The following is a 19,750-nucleotide window of genomic DNA, read 5'->3' as shown; positions in this document are numbered from 1 at the left end:
CGGTGCTGGGAGCTGGTCATGCTCTGAGACCCAGGTGTGCAGGGGCACTGCCATCATCCACCAGCTGGACAGCCCCCTTCATGGAAGGGCTTGAGCCAGTCTCTCTGACTGTCCAGGGTTGGCTGCAGAATGGGCACAGGCACTGTTCCTGCGGCTCTCATGTAGGACAGGCAGGTACTCTGCAACGAGGATCTTCTGTGCAGTTCCAGATTGCTCCTCATCAGAAGGTTGCATGTGCCCTTATGGTCTCTTTGATGTTAACTTCGGGTCTTTTATGTTCTGGAGACGGCTTCTTTGTCTTTCTTTACATAGATGCTCACGGCAGCTTTATTCATAATAACCTCAAACTAGAAACAACTGAAATGTCTATTTGCAGATGAATGGAGAAGCAAACTGGTCTGACCACGTGGTGGATTTCCACCAACCTCAGAGAAGAACCTGGCTAGACACTATGGAACTGGGGTGGAAAGTGTAGTCGGCCAAGGCCCTGGTGGGCCAAAAAGCTCAGCGCAGCCCTGGATCTCATCCAGGCCATCCAGGGTATCTGCCCAAGTGGGTTTATATGAGGTGCCCCTCGGGCGACACTCTCATGGAGGCTGTTCTGGGCATGGCCTCATGATGTTCTGAGAAGCCCCGTGGGGCTCGGGCAGAGGACGATGGGAGGCCTCACACTCCTGGCGGTTTCTCCAGTGTCCATTTTACCACTATGCAAAAGGCCTGCTTTTCTTAAAGATGTTTTCACATACCCCGTGTCAGTCCATAAACCTGTCCTTGGCCGTCCAGTTGCCAGTGCTGTTCCTCAACCTGTTGGACAAGAGAGCAGAGCTCAGGTAAGGCTCCAGCCTTCACCTCAGGCCATGTGGGAATCCCCACTCCTGATCACACACCCGGAGGCTGGCAGTACTGGTGAATTTGCTGATGGTGTATCTCCCTGTTCCCATGGGTGGGTTGGGGCCACGCCGAGGGCAAGGAGGCAGCGTCCAGCCATCCCAGGCCCTGCATACCCGTGTGCCTTTGTGTCATATACTTTCAGCAGGACCCTCCCTGGGTCCAATACACCCAGGTACATGTGTCCATGGCATCTGATTGGTTTTGCGAAATCAGCCCCATGATTTTGTTCCTGATTCTAAAGTGCCTTTTCTGGCTACTTTAGCAGTTAACTTAAGTCCTGAGGACTTAAACACTGTTTGATTTAAGAGTCATTTTAATTTTGCATAGTCCGCAGTGGCTAAACCGTGATGATTCTGTGCCACAGACATCAGCATTATCTCCTCAGTAGTCAGCCACTTCCTGTGAGCTGGCAGAACCACGAGGAAGCCTGTGCGAAAGTGCCAAGTAGAGGAAACAGCTGGGGTAGAGCCCCAAGGTTCTCCAAGAGCATGAAGGGGCAGGTTGGACAAGCACTGCTTATCACGTGTCCTCGGGTGTCCTTATACCCTCGACAAGAACATTTTCTAGTCCAGTCTACCAGCCAAGCGATGCAGAGTTTGTTCACCCATCTCTCATGATATTCTTCATTAACATTCTTTCACATTGTGGCGAGGCTGCTCACAGCCAGAGAAAACTATTCGGGCATAGAAATAGATGTTCCTCGTGTGTAGTTCTGAGTCTGGTCAGTGTGTTCTGTTGTCCTGTCCTTACTGGCACAGTTTCCTTGGGTCAGGAGTGCAGGCTCCATAGGCTGCAGTCAGGTGTCAGTGGGGCAGGTGCCTGTTCCAGCCCTAATGGTTGTTGGCAGAATCCAGAGCCGTGTTGTAGGACTGAGGCCCTCAACTCCTGGAGGCTGCCTAGCCTCTGTAGCCAGTAGGAATGGCTTTAGGGTATTCTGTGTGGTGACCTTTGTGACCCAGTGTGAGATCCAGACGTTCCATTGTGGAGTCAAAACATCCCTGACTGCGGCCTCCAGTGCAGGGCGAGGGGCCCCTCTGATCAACATGATGGCCAGGGCTGCAGCAGGTCCCACCACCTCTGGAAGGCAGGCAGCTGTACAGGGATAGAGAAGGCCTGCCATCCTGGCCGGTCGGCACAGGCAAAATGAGTGGCACAGCGTGTGTACCTGGCAAGAGCCTGTATCAGAGAAACCTGCTACTGACTCTTCCAGCCACATAGGTGCCCTGCAAGGAGAATCCCATAGTCACTCCCATCAGCAAGCAGGCAGCACTTACTAAGCATCCCACTGGTGGTTGGGTCCTTCTCAGGCAAGCAAGAAGCTGACAGCAGACCAGGCAAGTGACCAGGGACATAGCCCATGGTCTTCAGAATTCACCGCCTTTTCCTCTACTCCCTGAGTTTCACAGATGGGATAATGTCAGACAGCCTTATGCTCTGGAAATATGCAAATCAGCCTCTGCATGTGGCAGTGGGTGACCCCAGGGAGTTGATGCTGAGGATGACCTGAGGAAGGGCCTGCTGGGACACAGCATCCTGGGGAGACCTTGCCACACTTGCTCGGCAGGCTGGCTTTGTGCTGACGTGCGATGCGTGTCTTTACACTCCTGAGTGAGTGATGTTCAATCAGGTGTTTCCCACCTGCGTCTCTGCCAAGAAGCCACAGAACACCCTCTGCACAAAAGGACTGTTTGCACAAAGAAAAACATTCCTTCAGGGGGTTCTTTAGAAACGCTTGATACTCAACTAGCTATAACTTCATGGGAAATCCTGGTGTTAAAGACAAGCTGGCACGGACGAAGACCTTGACTCTGAGCTTGCCATGCACCTGTGCTTCAGTGCAGACAAGCCGCCTCCCCATCCTGCAGCCCCACATCCAGCCTGTGCCTCTCTCCTGCAGCATCTCCACCCTCACTCCAGTTTTCACGTGCATTGGGGTTAGGTCAGTTCCGTTTAGACTCTGCTTCCCCAGACCAGTGAGCAGCAGTGCTGCCCTCACACCAGCTTATACAGGAAGCTTATTAGGAACCAGGCAGGAAGAAAGCACCTGGCCAGACAGAACTGAACAAGATGCAGAGGGCGAGGCTGCAGAAGCTGACCCCCACCCCAGATGCCCGCCAAAAGAAGTTCTAAAATCGTGCCTAGGAAATCCACACAGAAAAGCATTTGAGTGGGAAATACAACCACAGACCATATAGGAAGTAGAGTATGCCCACATGGTATGCTAAACTGAAAAAATTTAGTAGGCACTCATGGCCTTTGGATGAAATACTTTGCCTCCATCCCTGTCAGGAGAGACCCAGGAGCCACTCCACCTGCATCCCCAGCATCCAACTTGGGCTCTTGGAGCAGGTCGGTGAAGCACTCCCTGCATGTCATCAGCAGTCACCTTTGCGCCACAGTGTCCAGGACCTTGGACACCCAGAGCCCAAAGTATTGCCCTTCACAGGGAAAATGCGTTGGCCTCTGCCTTACAGGATAGCTGCCTCCAGGCATGGGTAGATGTGGGGAAATTTGCAGCTGCCACAAAGCCAGGATGCATTCAGAGGTGCCAGAAGCAGCACTGAGGGTCCAGGGGCCTCCCATACAGACCTGAGACGCATCAGGCATCAAGATGACAGCCACTGTTGTCTGTTCAAACAGGCAAGACTCTAATAATCCAAGAATTCTCATTGACACTCGAATAAAAGTTATCATAAAGTGTACTGGGCAAGTATTACCGTAAAGCCAAGTGTGCCTGGAGACTGCTATGGTCTGAATGTTTGTTTCCCTCCAAATTCACAGGTTGAAACCCAACCTCCTCCCACCCCAGGTAAGGGTATGAGAAGGTAGGGTCTTTGGGAGGTGCTTAGGTCATGAGAGTAGAGCCCTCATGAATGAGATCAGTGCCCTTATAAGAGACCCCAGAGAGATCCTCACTCATACCATGTGAGGACATGGAGAGAATTTAGCCATCTGTGAACCAAGAAGTGGACCCTCACCTAACACTGAAACTGCCTTGAACCTGGACTTCCAACCTCTAGGAATGAGAAATGAATTTCTGTTGTTTATATACCACCTAATCTGTGGTATTTTGTTGTAGCAGCTGGAAAAGACTAAGACAAGGATGCTTACATTTGGGGATATTTAAAATTTATTTTTTAAATTTTTTTTATGGAGTTAACATTGGTTTATAACATAAGTTTCAGGTGTGCAACTTTATAAGTCAACATCTGTATGTAATATATCATACCTGCCACCAAAGTCTAGTTTCCATCCATCACCATACAACTGAGTGTGCCTTTAACCAGTTCACCCTGCTTATTGTGTTTTGATTTTTTGTAGGATGTAGAATGGTAAGTAATCAAGTTGTTTGTGCTTATCTTGTTGCAGTTATCTATTGCTGCATTCACAATCAGCCCAAACTTAGCCTCTGTGTGCTTGGTAGCTCATCGGTCAGGAATCCGGAGGGGCTCACTGGGCTGCGGAGCCTGGGGAGGGGGCTGGGCACAGGGGCACCACCGATGCAAAGTGCCTCTGCGTTGCCTCTCAGTGTTACAATCTCAGGGGAATCAGGCTTCTTGTGGGGGTGCTCCAAGAGCTCGTCCAGCAAGCCAGGCAGGAGCCCAGAGCCTCCTTTGCCCAGCCCTGATATTGAGGAGGGGACACACGCCCCATCTTGTGACGGAAGAAGCGGACAGGAGCATCCAGCCATCCATTCCCTCTGGCCGCGCACACGACACCCCTGACTCAGCCCTGCTGGGTGTGATAAAAAGCTCATGAGGAAGATCACTCATCCCAACACAGCAGGGCCATTTCTCCAAATAACAGGACAGTGGGTCAGGACCTTCCATCCATATGAAACCTAGAGAATCCCTCATCTCAGGGAGAGATGCCAAGAGTCAGAAACTGAAAATAAATATGAAAGATGGGACTATAGTTAAATGTTCCTCAATCTCTGAGTAAGTTTTGTTATTTAAAGAGGCTCAGTCTGAGGCCAGGGTGGGCCGGACTCTCTCAGTGGCTGTACCAGACCCTCCTGAGATGCCTGGCTCAGAGCCAACTCTCCATGACCTGGTTGCCAGGTCAAGTCCTGTAGGTGCTGAGGACACACCTAAAAAATAATGAGAAACAATCTAGAGAGAATCTAAATATAGAGCTTTTAGGACCAGCTTTAGTGACTCTCCTATTGTGTATGTATCTTTCCTAAGATGTTAAGACATTTTTAGAGTTGATACTTGAGGCTCATCATTTTTGTTAAATATGTGTAGTGTTTTTAATAAATGGGCAACCAATGTTTCAAGGTCGGGGAAATTATACTGTGTTATAGCTATTAATTTTGATTTATCAACTGAGTTGGAGTGTGACTATATAATTATTTATTACAATATACAATTTATTAGTATTGAGAATTTATTGAACAATTAGCACGATAAACAACTACCTCCGTGTAGCCAGCACCCTGTTTCAGCATGAAATACATGGGGCCGCAGTGTTGAAAAGTGGGCCCGGGCGCCTCCATCTCAGGAGCCAGCACTCCAGGTCCTGAGCTTGCAGCTGCTCGTCTAGAACAAGGGGGTGACAACTCCATCAGAAGAGAGTAGACAAAGCACTTTATGAAATGCATTTTTTTTCCTCGTAGGCCAGACATATGTCTGGAGTCTGAATGCGTGGACGGGCGGGTGGCCTGGACTGTGCCTGGGCCCGCGGCCACACTGGGGACACTCACGGACAGCAACACGCTCGTTTCCTACCGACGACAACCGTGGAACTCGACACCCCTCTTAGCTGTTTGGAGAGGTAAAGAGCGAAAACATGCTGCTTTGCTAACTGAAAATAACAGATCCTAAAGCTATTCCCAGGACACCATTCAGCTCAGCTCGGTTTAAAGGGCCAAGAGGGAGGAGAGGAGAAAGAATAGACACATTGGAATGGGGTCGAGAAACAGAAGGGGGGGCGGGGCGGGGCACGAAAGGGCCTGGCAGGTTGTTTTTGTGTGAGAGGAGAACTTACATTCAGTCGCATTCACTCTTTCGTAGACAGTTATATGAATGATGACGACTTTGTACCACCCAGTAACACCCTCCTGCCCTTTGTAGTGGACCCCGCCTCAGCCCAGCATCCACTGGCCCATCCAGGTTACCTTCCCGCCTTGTCATTGCTGGGCCCTGCCCTGCAGATGGAGGGACCACAGTGCTTATCCACCCACCTGTTGGGGTGCACTTGGCCTATGTCCTGGTTCTGGCGATACCAGTGCCAGAACATTCGGGTGCGGGTCTCTGCTTCCATCCCTTGAGGGTAGATGTGCTCACCTGAAGCTTGGCCCAATCAACCTGATCATGTGCAGCTCTGCATTTGGGGCCCAGTGGCTGCCCCCAAGAAATGACTCCTTCTCTCCAAGTGACCCTCAGGCATGGGAGACCCGTTTCCGGAGCATGGCAGGCAACGTAGTTTGTTTCTGTAGAGCCTGTCCTAAGCCCCTCGGCCCCTTCCCAGGGAGTGTGCCAGCCAGCCACCCCCCTGCCACCACAGAGGCTCTGGTAACCCAGATGGACATCATTTGTCCCCCCCTGTGGGAACGTGCTCTTTAGAGCAGAAACTGTCTCCAAAAATACAGATGCTCCTCAACCTATGATGGGGTAACATCCCAATAAACCTATTGTAAGTCAGAAATATCATAAATTGAAAATGCATTTAATATGACTAACCTCCCAAACATCATAGCTTAGCCTAGCCTGTTTTAAAAGTGCTCAGAACACCGACATTAGCCTACAGCTGGGAGAATCCACGCACTGCCTCTGCTCAGCAGCACAAGAGAGTATTGTCCTATATATGATAGCCTGAGAAAGGATCAAAATTTAAAATTTGAATCACGGTTTCTTTAAGAGCGGACAAGAGGAGACACCAGAAAGAGCCCTGGCACAAACCTAAGCTCTATCTTGCACTGCGAAAGCCTCAAGGACTTTCCAGGTGTTTTCAGGGGCGCCACCAACAGCTGCATCTGTGAAAATTCACTCCGTCCACACCTGCCCATCACACACCTTCTGCTCGGACACCAGCTGGACTGGTGGGGGCACAAGCACTTAGAAGTGCTGTCTCCCAGGGGTCCTGACCCCCAACACCAGCCCCGCACACACACTGCTTGGGCTTGGGTCAGGACTGCCTGCCTCCCTGGTGTGTCTAGGTCCCTGGACACTGGATAGACTTGTGGAGAGGGCCTGGGGTAGATTCAGCCTGGTGGAAATGACACCAGGAGAGTGGCTCCCAGTTGGAGGGGCACCCATTCATCCAGCTATGTCTGGGGCAGGACTTGGGTCTCAAAACACTTGCAGTCCTTGGGGATGCAGAAATCTCAGCGAGCTAAGGCCTATGCCCTAAGTCTACAGGCTGCCCCTTACCACAAAGGAGGATGGGGGAGGGTGGCCCCACAATGAAGAGCCTGCCGTGCTCTCTGGAGATGTATTACCTGATGGGAAAAGGTCTAAGCTGTGACCCATGTGCAGCCAGGTGGCTTGGGGGACCCAAGAGCAACAGCCTCTTCCTCAACAAGGCCTCCATTAACCTTGGCCTTGATGAGGTCACAAAAGAGTTTGTCCTGGGAAGGCACCTGGAAAATAGGTTCTGGAATAAAGGGTGGGTTCAGAAATGGGGGTGGAGGGTAAATGGAAAGAAGACTTGAGGCTAGGGTGACACAGAGTAGCAAAGAGATGATCAGGAGGACGGCATCAAGCCTTGAAGGCAGGGCAGAGGTGGGGTGAGGCTCTGGGACTGGAGCCTGAGGACCCAGGTCCTGATTTGCAAGGTCTCCCAGGGTGAGAGGCCAACAACCAAGGTCACTCTGGGCTCTAGGCCCAACAGGCATACATAATAAATAGGTGATTGAAAAAGTCATAATGTCTCTCAAGTCCGGGCTCCATCAACTATAAGGTGCACCAATCCTGCTTGAGCCCCCAAGGAAAAGGCCTCCAGTTAGACTGTGAGCCCCTCTGATTGAGACACATCCTGACTTCAGAGATGCTGCGATGTAAGGAACTCTGGGCATCTCAGAATGGCTGACACAAGTGGGACACCCTCATGTGTCTCTGATGGAGGTCTGCGTGGCAGGAGCCGTTCTGGTGAGTCCGGGGGATTGGAGAGGGGTGTGCGGGGGGCGCCCACTGGAAGCAGAGGATTAAATGCTTACTTTGTGCAATTGAAAACTGATAGATAAAGGATGTCGACAATGCCATTCCTCTTTATAATTAAGAAGATAATTTAATTACTGCTATTAAAACTTAAGCTTCTCCCCTCCATGGGCTGCTTTTAACAAAATACCTCTGGTTCTGCTGTCTCCCACTCGCAGACCTGGCGGCAGTTAAAGAGACGCCGAGACTCCAGAGCTTCATCTCCTGAGCCATCTGGTTTGAAGTAGTGCGACAAGCAGGAAAGGGAATCGAATCAAAGGCACGGCTGTGTTTTTTTTTTAAATACAGAAAATGTGTGAGGTAGACCAGGAAACAACTCTATCCTCCCCTCCCAGGGCTGGGTGCCACCACTGGGCCACAGGGCCGTGTCTCTCGCCTAGTCCCTTGCTGGACGCAGAAGTGGCTTTGAGGGGTGAGGGCGGCCAAGGGTGAGGTATGTAGGATCAGAATGGACAGACACATCAGATGCCCGCTTCCTGCCATGGGCAGGAGTCAGCACCACACCATTAAGGGGAAACCAATGCGCAGGCCCTAGGAATTAGCACCCAGCTCCAGTTCGGGCTGCACTCCTGCCACCCCTGGAATCATCCCTTTCATCCTAGAAGAAGCTCTTTGCCCCCACCTTTCCTCCCTCTGCCTGCACCCGGCTCCGCTGGCTCTGCCCTCAGCAGCTGTAGCCCAGGGAATTCTCCAGTGCTTTGATCTGCAGCACACCTGGAGATCAGTGCCTCGTGCTCACCCAGCCGTCATCATATGGGTCCCACACACTGCGGGCTTCCCCAGCCAGAGGGAAGGGGGGCTGGAGCTCCCTGGAGCAGAGTCTGGAGCTCTACAACCACCAGGGCCCCCTTCCCTCAGTAACCCCAGGCTTCACACTCCCCTCGTCCTGTGACCAAATCTCATGGCCTCTGTACCCCAAATGCTTCCTGGGGAAAGACTGTAACCAGCCCCTCAAAGATGTTTGCCATGCGAGACCTGTGACCATGTCTGCCTGCGCTGTATAGCTCCTCTGTCACTCTCATTTCAGGTGCTTTCCCTTTGTCCTTGTAAAGCCATGCAGTGTCACCAGCTTTACTTCAGTGGCAGTGCAAGGGAGGGTCCTCATCCGGAGTATTCTTGCACCATGAGACTGTGGACAAGGCCCTGTGTTCCATGGGGTTATTAGAGCTCCCATATCTTTGCTTCTGTGACACTTAGAGGAGAGGAGGCAGCACCTGTGGGGCTTCAGGGTGCCTGGCACTTGACGAGTCCTCCAAAAACACCAGTCGTATGTGCTGGGATATCCTAACCGTTAGGGCAGAGTTTCCCAAGCCTTCCTGGGAGCTGGGATGTTTAAGTTGTAGATGGAGGCGCCACAGCTGAGAACAGTGTAGCAGGCCTGTCTGGCTCTGAGCTGGTCTTCCTCCTCTGAAAATAGGGAGCTGGGGTGCTGGGGGCTTGTCCCATCACACCTCAGGGCCCTTGGGTTTCTTAGACAACCCCATGTGGGACCCAAAGTGGTAAAGGGGCCCACCCCTCCTCCACTTAGTCAGGAGTTTACCTATTTCACATGTTGGACATCTACTGTTTTGTAGGGCTTCAAAAGTTGAGGAGACTGGGGTCCCTGGCCCAGAAGATCCCTGAGGTCCTTTCTAGTCCAAAGTCTTGTCCTGAGTCCTGGCAGCTGGACAACCTGAAGACAGGCGGTGGGAGCAAAACGGCCTCTGGGCCAACCGAGGGACCCAGAGGAAGGCGTTATGGGGGCATCCAACAGCTGAGGGGGAGCCTATGAGGAGGAAGGTTGTACAGGACCCCTAAACCCTGCACAGCATAGAGCCTCATAGAAGAGGCATGCCGGGCATGTTCGAAGAGGAACCCAAAGTGAGGGGAATGGAAGTGAGAAGGAGAAGACAGTCACAGAAAAGAAGCTGCTAGGACAACCGCTTCACAAGAACTGTCCAGGGGCGGCTGCCCAGGGGAATGTCAGCCCAACTCAGCAGCGGCCAGACAGCTTCTGCAACTGGGGGTGCTCACCAAGCACTCGTTTCAGGAATGAGTGACCAAGAGATGGCCCTAGCGACTTTGTAAAATGCAAAAGCTGGGTAACCAGAACCAACCCTTTCCTCACCTCCCCTACCCCAGGATACAAGGGAGACAGCAGCCTACTGAGGTGATGCATGGCCCGCACAGCAGGACTGCCTGGAGGAGGCAGCCCTACCCTCTGTGCTGAGCATCACAGCATCCATCCTAGAACAACCAGGTGCCCTTGACAGGAGACGGGACGCTGGTTAACAATAAGAACTGCCAAGTGAGCGGCAGCATGGACCAGCCTCACAACACAGTGTGGAGCAGAAGCAGCCAGGCCAGGCACCCTGCTGCATGACCCCATTTATGAAAAGTTCTTAGCCAGGCAGAGATTCATCTATGGGGGAGAGGGGAGAAAACTATGCCTTTGGGGGCTGTTACCCCCTGCAGGGTGAGCCCTCATCTGCAGTATCCAGCACTCAGAATGCAGCCAGTGAGGAATCTAATGTTTAATTTTATTCTATATTCGTTCATTAAAGTGTAAGCAACCCCCTGTAACTAGGGGCCACCATGGTAGACAGTAGCATGGCTCTTCATCTTGAATGGGTGATGGTTGTGGGAGGCGGTCCTATGCTGGCTGAGTCCTCTCGTCTGCAAACACCAGCACCATCATTAATTCAGTGAAGTGCTTCTCTTCAATTCAGCTTTGAAAAAAAGCAAAATGGAGATCTCTCTAACGGTGGTTCTCACTCCCTGTCCCACCTGTGAATGCTGGGCACCCCTCTGGGGCTCACTGTGATTCTCAGGCCTCTCCCTCCCTCTCCACACTTCCACACCCAGGCCATGGCTCAGGCGGCTCACCTAGAGGGACATCTGCAGTGGGGAGTGGACAGGTGTCCATCAGGGATAGGTGTCCAGAACTGCCCTTAGGAATGCATCCCTGAAGCTGTGTCTACAGAGCCTTCTGGCCACTTGAGCAGATGTTGCAAGAGTCTTCACACCTGGTAGTAGATGCCCTTGGAGGTTTTTTTTTTTTTGGGGGGGGGGAGGAGTCTAGCTCTAGAGTTCTCCCCTCAACAGCCTTGATCACTCACTCCCTTCCTACACCTACCTCATGTGACCACTTTCTGCCATGCAATTCAAAGACCTCAGTCACTTCATACTCCCAGGGCAAAAACATCTGGGAAGAATGGATCCGGTCCAGGGCAGACATCAGGAAATGCCTGGCAGTGCCCTCGCAGAGGTGAGACCAGGCTGCCATTGCTACAGACACACTGGGAGAGGCACGGAAGGGGGACAGAACCTCAGCCACTTGCATTTCCCGTTCATTTGTGTCCAAGTTAGCAGCCTTGACGTTGACCGGCTGTCAGCTTTTCCTGCCTGGACTCAGGAAGGAAGGGATCAAAGGGTTCCTCTGGCCCCCATCCCTGGTGTTGAGTTATTGGGGAGAGGTCCCTCCCCACCTGGCCTGGAAAAAATGCTTCACAGACAGGTTTCAAGATGACTCATTACCACTGTCATTGTGCCCCCTGTCCAGGTCACCCCATGGGGACACTCACAGTGAATAGAGTCAATAAACAGGGGAAGATGCAGGCCAAGGCTAGCGCCAGCCAGGGGAAATGCTAGACTGAGCGCAGAAATGCCTGTTTCGTCTTTCTTTAATCAGTCAGGGCTTCTCCCTTTCCAGTCCCAACTGACAGTGTACTGTCCTGACTGTCATTCCTAGCTTGGCGGAAAAGCATGGAGGACCGGCATCGCTCCTGAAAACGGGCCCAGGCTGGGCCCAAGTCTTAGAAGAGGGACAACTGCCAGTGTGAGGAATTTATAATAGGCTGGATGCACACCTGGGGCTGGGCAGAGCCCTGGTACCCACAGCCTCGGAGAGATTCGGATGAAGCCACTAGGTGGAAGCAGGGTGGTGGATGCGCGGGCAGGGCTGGGAAGGGACCGGAGCTGGTGCTGGGAATAAACCGAGTCAGGCACGCCAAGGGAGAGGCCGCCAAGGGAGAGGAGAGGCGTGGCCAGGAAGAGGCTCTGGAAGGGGGGTCCTCCGGGGGGAACTACGGGTACACCCCCACCTCTGTCCACACCTTGATCTGCAGCCTGCAGGGAATGGGGCTGGGCAGGCCTTTAAGACCCCGAGTTGACCGGCCTGGCTCTCACCGAGATGCCCTGCGCAATCTAACTGCTCGCAAATAAATGGACACTCAGGCAGCTTCCAAAAGAGGCGAAACCGTTTATCATGTCAGCGCCGGCGCGGTATCTACAGTATCTACAAATATCTACAAGTATCTACACCGCCTGCAGACGAGGCTCTCAAGTCGTCTACACTGCAACTGCCGGCCGGCCCGGGGGTCGGAGTGGAGGGTGGGGGGTAGGGCGACACGGTCTCGCGGAGAACAATAAATATCACTTCCTTCCGCGCTGACCGGGCGCTTTGGCACTGGCGGCGCGGCCCCGTGGCTGGGGGTGCCCTCCGTGGCGCCTGGGCTGAGGAACCCGGTCCTTCGACAGCACTCTGGTGGAAGGAGGGTGGAGGGCCCCATGGCTGCGAGGCTGGGGGACGGGGGCCCGCGGTCGCCCGGGACTGGGGCGCGTTCTCTGCCAGCCTTGGAGCTTCTCGGGCCCGCGGGCGGGGTGGCCGCGTTATCTGGGACAGTAGTCGTAGGACCCGGGCGGCGCGGCCCCAGCCGAGTACATGTTGGCGGCGGCGGCGGCGGCGGCAGCGGCGGCGGCGGCGGCGGCGGCAGCCGGGCTCACCGCGTGGTGGTGCGGGTGCGGGTGCGCATGGTAGCCGTGGCTGCGCAAACCCGGCAGCGGGTAGGGTGCCGGCCGGCTCTTGGCCCCGAGGTAGTGGTCGTAGGCGGCAGCCGGGTACTTGTAGGGGTGGTGGTGCAGCGGCTCCGAAGCGCCGGCCGCCTCCAGGCGCAGCTCTGGGTGCGGGGGGCTGGGCCGCCCTCCGGGGGCGCCGGGCAACGGGACGAGGCTGCCGGCGCCTCCTGTCCCAGGCAGCGCGGGGCTCAGCACACGCGCCAGCAGCGGCGGCGGCGGGGGCGCCGGGTCCCCGAGCACGGGTGGCGCACCCGTGTCGCGCTCGAATTCTCTTCGGGCTTCCGCCGCGTCTGCGGGGAAAGCCGACGGATGAGCGCGGGGGCCGGACCGCAGGGCGGACCCGCGAGCGCCCCGCCGGCACCGACCGGAGGAGGTGCGAGGCCGCTCCCCTCCCTTTCTCTCCAATCGTGCCCGAGACCTGGGCCCTCTCAAGGGGCCCGCGCCCCTCCGCGGGCTGCAGGGCGGGCAGCAGGGCGGGGCGCAGCCGTCAGGCCCGGCGGGCGAGTGTGCTCTTGCCCGCCGCCACGGCCGTTGTGCAAACGGATCGAAGGCCGCGAGCGCCCCTGGATCGCAGGTGAGGCCGGGCTCGGCCGCCTGCCTGAGGCGGAGCGCACGCTGGGCTGCGGCCCGGATCCCACGACCCCGGCCCTACCTTTCTCCGCGCCGTTCGGTTGCGTGGGGGAGGCCACGGGGTTCCGAGAGCGCGCGAAGGCGCTCATGAGCGGCAACGCGCCGGGCCGGTGGTTCCGAGGCCTGTGGGAAGGAGGCAGGAGGGGGTGTCACGGGGCGCCCCGTCCAGACGCCCTGGCGCTCACTGTCACCTTGGAGGACACTCACCAGTCCTCCGGGTCGCAGTCTCGGAAGCCTTTGGCGAAAGGGTTGCTGGCGATCTTGAGCTGCGTGATCTGCAGAGAAGCCGGCTCTGAGCAAGCGGCTCCGAGCCGTGCGCTGGGGACCACAGGACCTCCGCAGAAGGGAGGGGATTGTTAGGCGGGGCTCCCCAGGAAGGGCCCCTCTACTCTCCGCGAACAGAAATCGGCTGACAGCTGCCCCCTCCCCCACGGAGGTAGTGCCTTTCTCCTGCAGCGGGGTATCAGCGGAGCCTTTCTCGTTAAGGAACCCTTTGCCGGCCGCAAGTGATTGCGATGAAGATCCTGCGCCCCTGGCTGGGATGGGAATGTGGTCACCTCCACCCCCACCCCGCAGTGGAAGAGAGCAGAGGGACACCCTAGGAAACTCTGTAAACCTCGGATCAGGCCCCTGCGGGGGAGTTTCCGGAATAGTTTGGAAAACAAACTTTCAGGCTGCAGTGACAGTTGCTGCTTGAGAGGTCAACCTGATAGGAGAGACCTGGCTGTCCTATAGCAGAGAGGAGGGGGCTGCTTAAAGCCCTTGGGGGTGGGTCCCCAGCTTGCAGGTCCAAACTTTGTTATGCAAGCAAGGACTGAAAATTGCACCCCTTCCCAGCAGTGTTGAAGGTGCCGGTCACCAGGGCCTCACCCGGTGGTTCTGGTAGGCAGTGACCGCAGTGAAGCGTGTCTCCTCGAACACGAAGGTTTTGAAGTTCTCCTCAGCATATTTCTCACTGTCTTTTCGCGGGTCCACATAGACCACATGGAAGCGGGGCTGGTATCTGTGCATGGAGTTGAGAATAATCTAGAAGACAAGGTGGTGAATTGGGAGCTGGGAAATGGGCCAAGCAGCGAACATCCCAGAGAACTTGGGCAAAACCCTTAACTCTCTAAATAATGCCTGGCAACAGGGCCTAAGCGGAGGCTGAGACTGGGGGGAATCAGGAAAGATGCTCTGAGTGACAAAAGATCAGGACTTAGTTTCTCTTTCCTTAGGTCCATGAGAATTATTTCAACCCCCATCACTGACCTGGATTCCACAAAGCCTCCTGCCCCTACCCCCACGCATGGCCCCATCCTTTCCGCTTAAAAACCTCCAGCAAAAGAGGAGTGGGGTGAGGGAAGCAGATGACCCTTCTCCTAGGCCTGAGGCCCACCAGGTCCTATGAGCCCTTGATCCCCGATCAGAGGGGCCTGCTCTCCATAGCCTGTCCCTCACCCACACCCTGAGCTGCCCACACTCTGCCAGTGGCTCCCTGCACAGGGGAAGGGGGGTCGCTCACGTGGCCGTTGTCATCCAGCAGGTTGTTGGTCAGCTTGAGCTTATCGAAGGACACAATTTGCTTCATCCACTGTGCACCCTTGGCAGGTGAGTCAGGGTGGTAATGTACTCGGCCTGGAGTGGCAGGGTCTGCCTTCCCGGCCACCAGCCAGGAGGAGCTGTGGAAGGCGTACCTGGGGCAGCACCAGAGCATGGGGTCATGCCATATGGTAGTTTGCCGAGTGAACCCCAAAAGTGCCTCTGATGAGCCTTCCCCATGGGTGAAATTGAGGTTTCTGTTGCCACACCCACTGGGAGCTTTTCAGAGAAGAGTTGTAGAGAAAACATAAAACTCCCTCCTCTCCCAGTACACAAAACAGCAGGAAGCCAGGCACAGAGAAGGGAGGCTGGGCTCTCAGACCCACATTTCGTGGCATGCGGGTCTGCCTGTTCTGGGCCTTCCTGCTGGCCTCCAGTGTCGCTGGTTTGCCAGGAGCCTGGATTTGGCTGAGCAAGTAGCCTTGGGCACAGGGCGGACCACGTTCTTTTTATTAATTGCTGTTAATTGTCCAGGCATTTAAAGCCCGCCTTGCATAATCTCTCCTGGCCACCCCACCTTTCCTGCCCAGCTTTGGGTCCCAGCATTCCCTGGGGATGGGGGAAGGGAACGAGGTGCCCACACTCACCTCTGTGGGAAGAGACACAAAGAAAGGTAGGAAGTGGGGCAAGGGGGCTGCCTACAGGGCCCGGCTCCCTCAGGCCAAGCCAGCCCAGGGTCCCAGTAGCTTCCTTGGGCCCACAGCTGGTGTATGGGGGGTGAGGAGGCGAGAAGCAGCCTGTGTGACCTCTTGAGGGGAGTTCCTGAGAACCTCTGGGTGGTGGCATGTGTGAGTCTGGGGTCAGACAGAGTGGGGAGGGAGCAGGTAATGCAGGGTTAGGAGGGGCAGCTAGCACAGGTGCCTGGGATCACCTGGTCACTAATGCTATGGGCTGCAGCCTAGTTATCACCACGCAGGGACCCATGGCTTCTCAGGGCACCCTCCCAGGTCCTGTGGGGCGCTCACCGGTAGCGCTTGTCGTCCACCGGCACGAAGTCCATGAGGAGCATGTAGTCAGCCATGGGGTCCATGCCAAAGAGCTTCACTTGGAAGGTGGGGAACATGCGCCTGGGGGCGGCGGGGTGGCAGGTCACCTCAGGTGGAGAAGGGCAGGGCCAGCCCACCTTGACCAGCTCAGGGAAGGGTGGCCTCCCTGTCGGCTGCTGCATTTGGTGACCTGGCCCCTCCATTTCATCTCCCTTCATTCAGCTGCTCTAACTCGACTAGGCTGCTGCCTAGCTGATGGCAAGATGGGCAGCAGGGAAGTCTCCTGCCCCTTTTTGAAACACAGAAACGGCTAACTCAGCGGTAGAGCTGAACCTCCATGCCCCAACCTCGGCCCAGAGCTTCTTCTGCCACCTTTGCTTTTGTGGACCGAGCCTAGCAATTGCTGATTCCTGCCATTCCGCTCTTTCAGAGTTAGCCTCAGCAGGCAACACCGGAGTGACAGGGCTCAGTCCCAGCAGTTCTCAGCCCTCGGCTGAACTCCCGACTTAAGCTCCCGGCTCGAACAAAGTGAAACCGGTGGGGTAGTCTGTGTGATTCTGAGAAGTCCCCGTTTGCCCTTTTGACTGGGTCTGCAGCTGCTCCTAAATTCCTCAGCAAGACCAAGGCCTTGGAGCCCACAGCCCCAACTATGCCCCGACTCTGAGGCCCTGCCTTCTGCCCAGTGCTGGAGTCTCCCTACCTTCCTTGGGGACAAACACAAGTTCCTACTCCCTTCAGCATAACCCCAACACACAGCTACTCAGGGTGGACTTGGTCTGTGTCCTCATGGTCCCTGGTTCTCCTTCCCTTGGACTCCAACTCGATGACCAGATCCGGCTCTTAAAAGGGCGTTACGCCTCTGGGCCCTGGAGGACAGCACCAGGCCTAGCCCTCCAGCCCTTCCTACGGCTTCTCCACACAGGCAGGGGGTAGAAAATAGATGCCATGAAGCTGGCCCTCCTGGACAGGACTGCCACCGCCACTACGTCTCCAGGCAGGAGGGTGCTGCAGAATGCTGGCTCCAGGGGTAAAGCCTGGCCACCGTCAAGGCCCTTGCCGTGCTGGCCTGGACGGGAGGCCAGCACGCAGTCCTGGGGAGCGGGGTTAAAGGGGGCCTGTGTGCCCAGGACAGCAAGGAGAACCTGGAAAAGAACCATGGAGCTGGAGCTAAGCACCAGCTCCATGGTTCCCTTAGGGAGGACCGCCTCAGCAAGAAAACAAACCAGGAGAAGGCTCTGCAAACAGGCCCTAAACTCCTCTTGGCCGGGCGGACACGGAGCTGGTGTCTCCGTGTGTACATTAGACACAGCCCGGCACCCTCCTTTGTCTGCTGGTCAAATCCGTTGCATCGAAAAACTTGTTCCCCTTCTCCCTGCGCCCTTACAACAAATACAGGCCAATTGGAAAGCGGCGGGCCCCATCGGCATAGCCAGGCCCCACAATCATCCGAAATTTAGGCCTGAGAAAACTGGGTGCAACTTCCGCGGAACAGCATAGTGTTTTCACGAGTCTTAATTCTCCTCTAAAAATTTCCAGACAAGTGCCCGGCTGCCCCTTCATTATCTAGTCCCAATACACTGAACGGGGAACCAAAGACCGAGTTCCCTTTGAGGTGGGATCCACTGGGAGCCGGCTGGCGGCGCGGCCCCTTGCAGACGGCTGCCTTCCCCCCATCCCGGTGTGCTGCGAGCCGGCCCCTGTTTCCGGCGACGCCGTGTCCTGGAGCTGCGGGTCGGGCAGCAGGTCCGCGGGGCTTCTCTCTGCCGCCTTCCCAGCTTCCCGCGCCGTCCCCTCCCGCCTGGCACGCTAGGCGGCTGTCGCTGGAGCCGGGACGCGGAGAGCGTAGGAGCCGGCCCGCGCCGAGAGGGGCCCGCAGGTGGCCGGGCCGCGCCCCGCACCCCGCTTCTCGGTCCCGCTCGCGTGGATCGGGCCAAGGCGCGCTGTTGAAGACCAGCGCCACGTGGGGGAGGGTCGCAGCGGGGAGAGGGGCGCCCTGACCTGCCGGCCTTGGTGACGATCATCTCGGTGCCCAGCTGATTGAACTCGTCCCATAGCGCCTTCATCTCCAGCTGCACGCTCACGCTGGCCACCTTTGCGTTCTTCTTCACCGGCGCCTTGGCGGCGGCCGCGCAGCTGGCCCCGGGGCCCTCGGGCTCGGCGGCAGCGCTGGTGGCGGCCCCGGCGGCCGGCGCGAACGGGTAGGCGTGCGGCGGCGGGCCCGGGGCGCCCGGGGCGGCGGCGGCGCACGGGTCGTAGCGCGGCGGCGGCGGCGGCGGCGGCTCGCGCGGGCCGTACGGGTCGGGGCCCGGCGACGCGGCGCCCGGGAAGCCCCCGGCGGCCCCCAGGCTGCTCAGGCTGCTGGCCGTGAAGGCTGCAACGTCGCAGAAGTGCGAGAGCTGCGTGAGCCACGGGCTGGACACGGCGGAGATCATGACCCGCGGGCCGCCGCCGCCGCCCAGCCGCCGAGGTGAGCGCTGCCCCGCGCCCCCGGCCGAGTGGCGGGCGCCGCGCTGCGCCCCGGGCCGCGCCGCCCCACACCGCGGGCCGGCCCCGAGGAGGCGCCCCGCCCCGCCCCGCCCCGCGCACCCCCCACCCCCCGCCACCGAGACAATGCCTCCCTCCCCTCCCCTTCCCGCGCCCCTCCTCCGCCCCTTCCCCCTCCCCGGCCCCCAGCCCGCCCGCCGAGGCTGCTCGGCCCGGGCCCCCCGACCGCCCGGACCGGCTCCCCAGAGCTCGGGGCCGTCCGCCACCCCTCGCTCTGCCGCCCTCCCGCGTTGCACTTCTCCCTTCTTTCTCCGGGCTCTCTTTCTAGTTTATTTTTTTACCTTTGTCTTCCTCGTTTAAATTTTCCCTCCTAATCGTATTTCCTTCTTCCACTATCTCTTTCGTTTCTCTTTATTACTGTTTGATTTTCTGCCTCTTCCTCTTTTTCCTGTTATGTCCCACTCTTTTTTTTCCACTTAATTTTTCATCACTCTTTGTCTTTCTCTTCAGTCTGTTTTTTCTCTCTTATTTCTGTACGTCCTTGTTATTCATCGTTTTTTCTCTTTTTTTTTAAACATAAAACACGAAGTCTAATTTTTTCTTTTTAAAATGACTTTACTTAAATTTTACTTCACTTTCTTCTTGTTCACTCTTGCCCTCTTTGTTTTTATTCGTTCTCCTTTTTCCTGCTCTCCTTTTGGGGTTTCTGTGTTTTCTTTCCTTTCTCTCCTTTTCTCAATTTCTTCGTCTCCTGGCTACCTCACCACTTTCTTTCCTACTCCCGTGTTCCCTGACTCTCACACTCTCCTGTTTGTACGACTTTCATCCCATCTCTCCCAGCTCAAAGCAAACTCTGCTACCTTTCTCTGATCCTCCTCTCTTGTCCTTCCCGGCCTCCACTAGCCCTCTTCTGGGTCTGGGTCTGGTTGTGTGCGGGTCTCTGCAGCTGGGTCCCCAGGCTGGAGGGTGCACAGGCTTTGTGCAGGATGTCTGCCCTTCCTCTGCCCCAGAGTTGAAGCTGGAAGCCTGGAGCCCACCCTGCCAGAGCTCCCCGCCACCCACTCTGCGCCCTGGCCCTGCCAACCCTCTTTGCTGGGGTCCCACAGCAGCAGAAGCAGGGGTCTGGCCAGCGGTAGGTGTAGACGCATCGGGGAGGCTCACCTTCCATGTCTCTGGTGACGG

General features: G+C 56.3%; 1 protein-coding gene across 3 annotated transcripts; it reads right to left on the bottom strand.

The window, feature by feature from the left end:
• Positions 1-4,211: 4,211 nt before the first annotated feature.
• Positions 4,212-18,575, bottom strand: TBX1 (T-box transcription factor 1). 3 transcript variants are annotated; one of them, XM_036220577.1, is made up of 7 exons: positions 18,083-18,548; positions 16,064-16,165; positions 15,022-15,193; positions 14,388-14,543; positions 13,725-13,792; positions 13,540-13,640; positions 4,212-4,515 (listed from the first exon to the last, which is right to left on the bottom strand). In XM_036220577.1, exons 1-7 carry the CDS (start codon positions 18,514-18,516, stop codon positions 4,283-4,285), a joined length of 1,266 nt encoding a protein of 421 aa, XP_036076470.1. In that variant the 5' UTR covers positions 18,517-18,548; the 3' UTR covers positions 4,212-4,282. The 3 variants fall into 3 exon arrangements, with proteins under 3 accessions (XP_036076470.1, XP_016022435.2, XP_036076469.1); XM_016166949.2 differs by lacking the exon at positions 4,212-4,515 and adding an exon at positions 10,550-13,177 and having other exon boundaries at positions 18,083-18,575; XM_036220576.1 differs by lacking the exon at positions 4,212-4,515 and adding an exon at positions 12,272-13,177 and having other exon boundaries at positions 13,725-13,835; positions 18,083-18,556.
• Between the last annotated feature and the right edge of the window lie 1,175 nt (positions 18,576-19,750).

The sequence above is a fragment of the Rousettus aegyptiacus genome, unplaced genomic scaffold (assembly GCF_014176215.1).
Source record: "Rousettus aegyptiacus isolate mRouAeg1 unplaced genomic scaffold, mRouAeg1.p scaffold_m13_p_5, whole genome shotgun sequence".
NCBI lineage: Eukaryota > Metazoa > Chordata > Mammalia > Chiroptera > Pteropodidae > Rousettus > Rousettus aegyptiacus.
This window is presented reverse-complemented; position numbering and strand designations above follow the sequence as displayed.